Below are 11,462 nucleotides of genomic sequence, written 5' to 3' on the forward strand. Positions count from 1 at the left end.
AAGTGTGACCAATTAAGTGTGAACGATTAAGCATATGCACGATGCATAAGTAGGTGGGACCGATTAAGTGTGAGAAGCTTCGAAAACAAATATTACGTTCCACATCACTACTATTTAGTTCGTTAAGTTTTCTTGTTAACTAACTAATCTGCACTTTAACCGAACCGCCATGAGCTCAACTCGCTGACGATCAAGCATATGCCCGATGCTTTGGATAGTTTTGTTGTGGTCTCAAAGAACAGTACGTAGCTTAGGTGAATCAAAATCATACTATCCAGAGGTTCAAATAACAAGACTTAAAAATACAAAACTCAGCACGAAACACTACATATATGATGATATTATAAGCTCAATGGGTACGCTAATATATTTGAGCTCCATATAAATTTGGAGTGAAGTGAAGCCAATTGAAAACTGATAACTATAACGTACTTTGTATTCTATGCCACCTTTTCGTAACAGCAAAAAGTATCAGTTCCAAAAATTATAATAGACTTTTTAATTGACTATCATACAGGATTGAGAAGGTGTTTATAGGGGTGTTCATCGGAAGGATTCAATCGGTGCATGTTCTTCTAGATAAGCTGCTGCTTCGAAGCACTCGGCAGTTTCTAATGGCGATGACCGGGGATCAGCTTTGTAGAGCAGCCCAAGATTGTACCAGGCGGAAGGGTTTGCTCTGTCAAGTCGTAGCGCGTCCATGAGAAAGCTTCTGACAACTGGCAATGATTGACCACCAAATTTTCTGAGAATACATGCAGTAGATATCAAGCTTGGGACATGGGTGGGTTCAACATCTAAAGCTTTCCTGAATGATTTCAAAGCTTCTTGGTGAAGACCCTTGGCTTCATAGAGTAAACCTAGCAAAAAAAACAAGCTTTAAATTCCTTAAGAAAAGGAGTAATCCTTGTTTGTCAGTAAACAAGCAGTAATCGTGAATTTAACTATATACCATGTTACGCTTGCAATCTTTAATTGTAAAGATCTAGATTAAACTACAAGTCAATTGGTCCAAGCAACTGTTTTGATTTGTTATTAAAAAAATCAGTTGCCAACTAATTTCTACAAGTTTGAATACACAAGTTTATAAAAGTTATGCCATGGCATTCTCACTTTGGACTTAAAGCCATATTCAAGACTTGTTATTCAGTATTGCCACTTTCCAGAGACAAATTAGCAGTATGTACAGCAACCAATGTCTGATATAAATTAAACAGACCAAAGAAAGCGTACTAGTATTATTTATCAATGTATGGTGCAGTTTCTGAAACAGCAATATACCTGTACAATGCCATCTGGAAGCAGAATGAGGATTGATAGCTTGGGATTTTGAAAGACAGACCTCAGCATCCCGCCATTGTGACATATTTGTGTACAAATTAGCTAAATCGTGCCATGTCTCCATTTCCAAGCTTCGATTATGGTTTCTCCTAGTCTGTAGAAATGTAAAATGAATGTAACATGTTCTCCAATTTGCTACTGCAGAATAAGTTTTCTATTTTGAAGTTCATAGCTAAGCTTTGCCTTCTTTTCTTTTCTTTTTTTTTTTTTACCAAAGAAAAAGCTTTTCCCCTTAAAGTTCATTTATTTTCTGTAGCATATTCTTTAGAAACCTAACAACAAACCCATATTTGATATTAAATTATTAGATATGATCAGCTACACTATTCCAAGAGTATAATGAACATGCATGAGTTAACAGAAAAAAGACCTGATTTGTATCTTAAGTAGTCATCACTACCTTTAGAAGCCTCTTCTCAACACCCAAGTTTTTATTCCGAACTTGAAGAACAGCCAGAAGATGTGTATATGTTTCTATGGCATTCTTCAACTGGCCCTGTGCAATCTGGAGTTTTGCTTTAGTTCGCAACAGGTCTCCTTGATCCCACTTCCCTGTCTGATCGAGAGCAGCATTGATTACAGTCTCAGCATCAATGAATCTTTTTTGAGCTGACAATATTCGTGCCAAAAGAATATATGCTTTTATGCTAGACCCGGCCTCAAGTTTTAATAGCTCCTTTGCATAATAAAGTGCAATATCCAACTTCCTTTGCTCGGCATGTTCCAGACAAAGATGAGATACAATGTATGGATTCCTCTCTTTCATGATTGTCTCAGCAGTTTCCAGTGCTTGTAATGCTTCAGACTGCTTCAAAATCCTTTCAGAATCAGAAGAAACTGATCTGGATTTAACCGACAGGGAAACACCCAGTAAGCAATTTGCAATACTTAGCAGTTGGTTGCATTTTCCATCCAACTCTGAAAGTGCTTTACATGCGAATTTTATTCCATCCTCAATGCAAGCCAAATTTTCACTGCAAATCTTGGAGGCAAGTAATAATTCCAGAATGCAGTCTGTGCTCTCTCGATCATTTAAAATATTCCTTAAAAGATTCAAAGCAACCAAGTTCTCACCCTCCCCATAGTAACACAGAGCTAGAGTCAAATATCTTTCTTTCCTTCCCATAATACCAGGGATCAATTCTTCAATCTGATGGGCTAGATCCCTTAATTTCCCTGAAACAGACAAGGCAAAGGAAAGATGCTCAATGATTGATGGATCCCATCTAATCCTTCCAACAATAAATTTCCTTAGTAGAATCAGCAGCAGCAGAACAGCCTCTTCTGTATTATTTCTTGGCACAAAGGAGCTTTCCATCTGTGAACGGAGATTCGGAGGGTTTGCATCACAACCACTGTACAGTAGAAAAACTGCAAAGTCTTTTTCAATCTTTGAAGTAGTTTCAACGTCAAGACTCCATTGATAGAGGAGAGCCTGACGGTAAGATAAGATAGCTTCTTGGGGAGCACCAGAAAGTATCCACAACTCTGGAAGTAACTCAACGGCTTTACCAACAGTCTCTTGTAATTTACAATCAGAAGCAAAATTTACAGGCAAGCCCTCTGGTAATGCAGTTTCAACAGTGTCCAAAATAAGTTTGCATGATTGAGCAGCTTCTGCAAAAATGGGGATGGGGAAGGAAAATTAGCACTGCTACAATTATTATGAAAGTGCACTATCTCAAGAATCTTAAAAGTGCATCATATCAAGAATCTTAAAATTTCATTAATTGTCGTAGAAAGCTCAGCAGATGCAGTCAAATTGTGTAGGGGACTGTATGACAAAGTAAAAAACAAAGAGACAATAACCTTAGCACCATCTGCAGAAAGTGTATATAGTAGTAGCAGAAAAACTTATGTTCCTGGATTATTCAAAGCTCATGAGTCATGACATGAAAACATCCCGGACGAGAAGAAAGTGAACAGATGGAAAAAATACCTTCAAACCTTCCAAGTCCCTGTAACGATTTCGCTTTGAGCAAAACAGCTTCAAGGAGCAAACTAACAGCATGCATAGACATGGGTGGAACAGCATCACTTTGAGAACGACGTCTGTTGGACTCACATCTTCTAGAAATGGAGACTTTTATCTTGGGTATCACAGCACCAATGTCTATTCCTTCAAATACTTGAAGAGCAGCTTGTGTGTTACCTTTTTGATACTCGAGCCTTCCTAATAGAGCTCTTGCTTCCTATGAAATATGCAGGCCTCTTAGCTTTTAGAAATTATCAATACGACTGAAGATTCAAGCAAAGCTTCGCAACAACATATAAATGTGATCATGCAGATCATTCTGGTATGAAGTAAACCTTTTATGTGAATAGAAATATGCAGGCCTCTTAGCTTTTAGAAATTATCAATACGACTGAAGATTCAAGCAAAGCACAACAACATATAAATGTGACCATGCAGATCATTCTGGTATGAAGTAAACCTTTTACGTGAATTCTATAAATAGCGCAAGTGGCCCAATTCAATTTTTTTCGTTCACAAAATTAAGCCTGGTTCAATTTCAGCGTCACTGTTGACTGCCCCATGATAACCTTAACTCAAAACCAACCGGTTGCATCGTCATTGCTGGAAAAGTCCTACCACTCTCATTCATGGTTTTGGGAAAAAGAAAAATTGAAATCCAAAACATCTTTTTCCTCAAAAGGACAATATGACAAGGAGACTTACAAATCTAACAATATTATATCTTAGGTTCATAACATGGAAGAAAAGCACAAAGTGAGCTCAAGGTGCCTACAGAACCCATATCATGTACAATTTCACCCACTGCCATATCTGTTAACCAGTAAAGTCAACGATTGCAACATAAACCATACCTTCACTATGGCTATCATCTTTCTTAAAATATTCATCATGATCAAAACTTGTTTCCTATTCAAAGAACATCATGACCATATATGTTTGAAATGAACTTTCCAATTTCCGCCCAGATGGCCAGATGTCAAACATTACTACTCAGAATGTTGTCAAAATTGGCATTATGTTGCTTGAATTATTTAATGCATGTTGGATACTAGTTTTAACTCATAAGGTACCTACAAATGAGCTCACTGGGATAATAACAACTGACATCCATAAATTTACCGCGAAGCGAGTCAATATAAGTTGCAAGATCATCCAGGAACAATAAGAGTTTACAAGCATATATTTTTTTGGACTAGTATAGAGGCATAATTAACCACAGAGTAATTTCATTTATAGCAAATTAGCAATGGACAAGTTAATTCCATAAAAATGCATGAAAAAGAAATTCAGATGTTCTTCAAGTTGCTAAACTTATAATACGAGGAAATACATCACAAAAAGCAAAGAAGAAAGGCAAAAGAATAGATGCAACCAACCTCATAGTTCAGATAGCCACTTTCACGCAGAGAGGACTCGGCTTCTTCAATATTGCTATTATCCACCTTTGTTTCTACCTCACCTGTTCGAGATGAGTACCCGCTGGCTGAATAGTCTCTAGTAGCCAGGGAGTCAGATGAATGAGGTATATCCTCTACCCTAAATTGCTCCCCTGAGCGCATACACTTCAGCATCTTTTGCAACCTTCCTCTGATGCTGAATCTTCTTTTATTCATCCACTTCTTAGCTTTCATACCGGATCATTCCAATTGAACTTTTTTCCAAAACAAGCATCAATACAACAATAAAAGGACAAAACAGAAATCAGAGTTTTCCAAAGAAAAAGTAAATATCAGAGCACCTTAGCTCTAAAGTTCTAAGATAATGAACAGACATGTATGTACCCAACAACTTGCTTATTGGACCTGAAGATTTAGTATATGCTTAACTACCAAGAAAAAGAATTTTACTTTACCACTTCACATCCACATGGGAGAGACAGAAGCTTTAAGCTCCAAAAGACCAAGTTCCAAGAAAGAATTGTAGACCAATTTTAGAACACTTCTGACAGTAAAGGAAGACTCTAAACTCCTGATTCCCAGAACTCAAAATTTCAACACAACCCTTTTACTGGAAAATTCACTGATTGTACAGGGAAGGCCAGTTCAAGACTCAACAGCATCCACCAATTGCAAACACCAACCCCCCACTACCAGCTCATTAAAGATGAAAAAAGCAAACAACACATCATAACAAAACACAGAAAAATCTTAAACCCAGTTCAATTCAAGACCACAATCAAAGGAAACACAATGATTATGCTACATAAAGTCAAAGAAAGAGAAAAAGAAAAACACACCCATTACAGTATAACAGAAGAAAAAACAGATAGAGATCAAAGAAAGAAAGTACCTTTTGGTCGGTATAAAGAAGCAAGGACAGAGCCCACAAAGCACCAACTCCCCCATGCATCTCCCCCCAATTCATCCAAGGGAAGAAAAAAACAATAAATAAACAAAAGGGTCAGTTCAAAACCCCTCTTCCTGTTCACCAAGAATCCAAAGCTCCTGTCTTTCTTTTCCTCTTCTTCTTCTTCTTCCGTCTCTGTTTTTGTTTTCTTTGAATAAGTCTTCTGGGTTGCTTGAGATTGTTGTCCCTACAGCTGGGGGGCATTAAATTATGAAAGCTAACCCTCTGAATCTTCATTCAAGGGTGTGAACAGGGGGAACAATCTTTTATGGACTTGTTAATTTACTTGAAAACGCATGATTAATATTAAACAGTAGTAAATATATATATTAATCTGAAAATGGCAGGGAATGTCAGGGCCCCAGTTTGAAAATCAACCCCCGCATGGGTTCTGTTCTTCAGTCAACTGCCGTCCCCAGCAAGGTAAATTTGACACTGTCTGTTAAGCACTGCCGATTAGCCATTTAGCCATATGCATGTAAATTGGGGTAGAAACTAGAAAAGGTCAGGGAAAAACCTTTTTTGGACCCAACACTTTTGTTTTGTGAACAACTTCATCATTCATTGCATTACCGTCTGAAAATGAAGTGATTGATTACATGTCACTAGTTACTTAAGTTCTCTTTCTAATTCGGTATAGGTAAATAGGGAAACACTCATTTTAGGCATCGTTTGGTTCGCGGAAAGGAAATTAATTCCTTAGGAAATCTGATTTGAAATGAAAACGAACTTCCCACTAATTTTCCTTTCCGCTATTTGGAAACGTTGGGAAAGTAAGTAGAAAATGCATGTTTGTTTCCATTCTAGTGTTTGGTTTGTGTAAGAAAAGAAAACAAAAGCACACTAATATTTCATTTTTATCCTCATATATAATTACAAAATCTCATAAACTTTTTAAATAAAATTATCAATAATAATTTTTTTTTAAATAAGGGCTAAACAAGTTACCAATTTGTTATATAACGTCTCTCTCTCTGACTCTCTCACGAGAGAATGTCCGCGTGCGGCGGTCTACTTCGAGTGCCGGCGGTAAACCTATGATCGGAAAGGTGGGATTTTCTCTTCTCTCTGATCGCTCTTCCGGGGACTGCGGTGGACTTCGGCTTCATCGAGTCTCTGAGTTTTGCTGCGTCTGGTCATCTTCTGGTGACTGGAGGCGCCTTTGCCTTATGGCTGGGGGGATCTCTCGGTGGTGGTGCTTTGATGGCGGCGGCGAAGTCGGTGCAACATGGTTTCAAGTCTGGCAGCGTTGTGGCGTTTCCTGGGTGGCTGGTTGATGGTGGAAGGGATGAGAGCGAGCCTTTGGACGGTTTCATGTTTCTACCCACGTCGTTCGTACCGGATGGATTGGATCTGGTTTTGGTAGTGTTCGTTGTTGCTGTCCGGGTGGCGGAGGATGGCGGCGATGTGGTGGCTGTGATGGTCGTAGCAGCGCCGGCAGTCTTGATGCTGTCGGTGGAGGTTCTGTGCAGGCTAGGGTTCCCCAGGGTTGGTAATTCTGGGCCTCAAGTTGGCGGCTGGGCCTTCCTTGTGTGGGCTTGGGCCTCCTTGGTTCCAATTGTGGAGTCTCCGGATGCAGATGGAGTGGTAGAAGGTGAGGCTTCACCTTCTACGGCTATTTTAATTTAATTTCTTTTTGGGTCGCAAAAACTAGTGCCTCAGTTGTTATGCCTGGAGGATGGTTTGTCATCCTCTGCTTCGAGGTGTCTGGTTTTTGTTAGAATAATGGTGCGTGGACTTCCTAAAAGGTGAGTGTACTCAGGATTTTTTGGGATTTTATTCTTCTAGAATAGGATGTCATGAGGTTCTAAGGAACGATTGCTTTCTGTCGACCCCATAAGGGGTGTTTCGTTTTTGTACTGCTCGCTGAATCTAATGAAAGGGCTGATCTATTTTCGTTCAAAAAAAAATCAATAATAATTTTCAACAAGAATATAAATGTACTTATACTATGTAATTAATGCAGGCAAAATGGAAGGGAAAATGAATCCTTTGGAGGATGAGAGGATTCACTTTCCCCAATATTTTTCCTTCTTAAAAAAAAGTTGTTCATTTCCTTGTGCACACCAAACATGTCCTTTTCTTTTCCTTTCCCAAACCCTCAATTCCTTTCCTAGAGTAGAAGAAGGGATAGGGGATTTGAAGTTGAAAATAATGAAAAAGGCTTATATTTTAAGTAAAGATATGATGTTTATGTAATTGTTGGAGATGTTTTGACATTACACATAAAAAACAGACATTACACATAAAACATAAAACATAGATTGTAATAAAGAAGTATTTCAAGGGATTTTGGCATCTCGACTGTTTAATTTTTTTTTTTGTTCCCTAATGTATAGATCAAATGTGTAAATTTGCAGCCAAATTGATGATCCTTAAAGTATCGAACTAGTTTAAATCAATGGACGAACTGAATCTGTCCAACGTGAACCGTTCATGTTTATAGTTCTAAAAATAATTGTTTTGAATGCCTTAATGATTATCAATTTGGCTGAAAATTTGCAGAGGTGATCTACTTATATATATATATATGTGTGTGTGTGTGTGTGTATCTATACTATTATTAAGAGAAGATGATTTGTTAGTCAAAATCAAAAATTTTGACAGAAATGACCCTAAAAGATTAAAAAACTTTGAAAATTAATTAAATCACAAGGACAATGATGACATTTACAAAATGTATTTTTATTTAAAAAATAAACAAAAAAAGAATCTATAACCCACTTTTCTCTCCCACTATCTTTTTTCTGCAATAACTGTTTTTTTTTTATATTCCGGAAAAAAAAAAATACTTGCACATGCAGAGCATGTGTGGAGAAAGACTAGTATATATATATATCAGGACCCTTCTAGTGAGGGATCTTTTTTTTTTTGCCATTTTAAGGGATAGATTATTAGAGTAATTTTTCAGTCACATATCGACATCTCTATCGTTCAAATTTTAGGTTTATATGAGTAGATCACTTATACAAGTTTTCAGCCAAATTGATAATCGTTAAGGCGTTCATGATTGTGATTTACTATTATAAGTATGAACGGTTCAAGTTGGACAGATTTGGTTTGTCCATTGATTTAATTTAGTTCGATATCTTAACGGTCACCAATTTGGCTGAAAATTTGTATAAATGATCTATTCATGGAGTCTTAAGAACTGAACGGTCGAGATGCCGATATGTGATCGAAAAACCTTATATTAAGTTGAATAGTATTAGTAACTTAACTTGAGCCATTAGCTAGATTTAGAAAGTTTAATTAAAAGCTTATTAACCTCATAATACGAAATTGAACAGTCCAGCTCTAAACGGTTACTCTATATATAATTATATACATTAACTACAACCACTGCAAGTGACCTAGTGGTTCTTGCCTAGTTGGGTGTGCTCCCCAACCTAGGTTCGATCCTCGAAGCTGTCAAAGTGACCAGGCACTGTGCTGCTATGCACAGTTGGAGCATTTCACATGCGCTGAAGGGGTTTATCTTGGACCTAGGAAGCCTTTGGGTTCCCCTTGACAAAGTCAAAAAAAAAAATTATATACATTGTTTGGCTCCAATTTTGTTGCAGCTGGTCAACAGTCTCTTTTCTTGCGCGGGCGTGCCAGCACCGTCGGGTGCGGTCGTCGGGGGTGTCCCTTGACCTGACTTCTGTCGAGCGATTGTAGACGAGGAGAGCACCAACCTCGTCGCGGGATTCTTTGTGCCTCGTGGCGAGGACTTTTGCTGAGCTTCTTGAAAATCACAATCGATACTCGATGTTGTAGATCGAGCAGAGCGAGAACCACTGGGAAGTGAGGAGAACTTGCTAAAGCGTGACTTTAGCTTGGCTGGGTTGCTAGGGCGTTACCCTTGCTTGGCTGGTTCTGTAACCATTGTGGTTGCGGCACTACCGTCGGCTCCCGAGGAGACTAGGACCGAAGTACGTTGGCAGAGGGTTTGGTGGCACTGAAAGTCGGCTTCTGAGAAGACTAGGACTAGGAGTGTGATCACCGGTAAGAGAAAGAGAAGGAGAGGAGTTGCTCTTAGAGAGGTTGCTCTAGAGAAAACTTAGATCATCTTAGAGATGTTTTGATGTTGTGAATGTGTCTTGGTGTCGGTGTTTGGTCGTGGTACTACAATCGGCTCTCGAGGAGACTAGGACCGAAGTACGTTGACAGAGGGTTTAGTGGCACTGAAAGTTGGCTTCTGAGAAGACTAGGACTAGGAGCGTGATCACCGGTAAGAGAAAGAGAAGGAGAGGAGTTGCTCTTAGAGAGGTTTGCTCTAGAGAGAACTTAGATCATCTTAGAGATGTTGTTGTTGAATGTGAATGTGTCTCGGTGTTTGGTCGTGGTACTACAATCGGCTCCCGAGGAGACTAGGACCGAAGTACGTTGACAGAGGGTTTGGTGGCACTAATAGTCGGCTCTTGAGGAGACTAGGACTTAGAGTGTGATCACCGATAAGAGAAAGAGAAGGAGAGGAGTTGCTCTTAGAGAGGTTGCTCTAGAGAGAACTTAGATCATCTTAGAGATGTTTTGATGTTGTGAATGTGTGTTTTAGAATGAGAGGAGAATGTGTTTATATAGGGAAGAAAAAGAAGAGTGAAATGATGAGTGGAAGAAAAATAATGAAAGTGGAGTATGAAAGTGATTTGTAAAATATGGAAAAGATAGAGAAATGATGAAATGAAAGCAAAGCATGAAGGTGCAGAAACATGGAAGTGATGATGATCTATTAAAGAGATTGTAGTAGAAAAATATATCCAAGGAAAAAAAGAAAAGCATCTAGCTTTCTTCATGTGGGTAGGAAACATGAACATGTGAATATTGAGCTGGTTTTAGGTCAGTTTCTGCCCCTTTATTCCTTCAATTATTTCTCCAACACGACTTCAGAATGAGCCTTCGACTTCTTCATAAAAAATGTTCCACTATGAGTGTAGATCATCTTGACAAATTTTCAGAGCTTTATTCCATGCGGTTGGGCTGAAAATGCTGCTGGACCTCTTACAGGTCCAGTTTTCCAGTTTTGCTTCTGTAGAAAATTGGACTGATTGTTTGAAGGCCTTCCACTCAAAACTAGCTCTGGCACTCTTCATAAGAAATGATCCTTGGGCTTTCTAGATTTAATCTAGAAAGTTTTAGCTCATTTCAATTTCTTTTGGTTAGTCTGCCGCCCCTCCTTCCTTGTTTAGCTCGGTTTCTCCTAGCCGAAGTAGGAAAATGTGCTAAAGTTGACTTTTCATGCTTCCATAGTAGGCTTGCTTTAGCCTCTAAATATATATTTCGAACTTGTCGACAATATATAGCTTGAGCCACTGACATTGGCTCAATTTCTCCAAGACGTGCCTTGTCAGGCCAAAATGCTCATTTTGGGTCCAAACATACATTAACTACACTATTGGGTGGAATTTACCCTACATTTAACCTTGCACTATATGGGTTTAGACCTTGCAACCCAAATAGATTACAAAGTATGTAATCAGATGCTTAACTAAGTGGGAAGGAGTCCCCTTTTATAGGGAATGGAGGCTCCTACCTTTACATGTTTTCTAATGTGGGACACAAAGTCCCTATTCTAGTGTAGAAAAGCTTATCATGGAGGCATCTTGACAAGGCCGAGAAGGTGGTTTTCCGGTGAGGCCTTGGCCTCCTCCGACCACCACGGGGTAGCCTGCATGTCGAGATATGGCATGCATGTTGCTGTCGTGTCCCACCATGGCTTGTGGGACTACTAAGAGGGTGTTACTTATGCTTCTTATGCTTGGTGACATATTAAATTCTCCATACTAGTGGAGGTATGTGAAAGTACTCGAAGTTCCCA

At 38.8% G+C, this 11,462-nt stretch overlaps 1 protein-coding gene across 2 annotated transcripts; it reads right to left on the reverse strand.

The window, feature by feature from the left end:
* Positions 1-250: 250 nt before the first annotated feature.
* Positions 251-5,952, reverse strand: LOC133708966 (protein NPGR2-like). 2 transcript variants are annotated; one of them, XM_062134553.1, is made up of 6 exons: positions 5,609-5,952; positions 4,696-4,970; positions 3,281-3,533; positions 1,742-2,958; positions 1,282-1,435; positions 251-860 (listed from the first exon to the last, which is right to left on the reverse strand). In XM_062134553.1, the coding sequence occupies exons 2-6, from the start codon at positions 4,948-4,950 to the stop codon at positions 544-546; spliced, it is 2,196 nt and encodes a 731-aa protein (XP_061990537.1). In that variant the 5' UTR covers positions 4,951-4,970; positions 5,609-5,952; the 3' UTR covers positions 251-543. The 2 variants fall into 2 exon arrangements, with proteins under 2 accessions (XP_061990537.1, XP_061990538.1); XM_062134554.1 differs by lacking the exon at positions 5,609-5,952 and adding an exon at positions 5,172-5,573.
* Between the last annotated feature and the right edge of the window lie 5,510 nt (positions 5,953-11,462).

Source organism: Rosa rugosa, chromosome 5, assembly GCF_958449725.1.
Source record: "Rosa rugosa chromosome 5, drRosRugo1.1, whole genome shotgun sequence".
NCBI lineage: Eukaryota > Viridiplantae > Streptophyta > Magnoliopsida > Rosales > Rosaceae > Rosa > Rosa rugosa.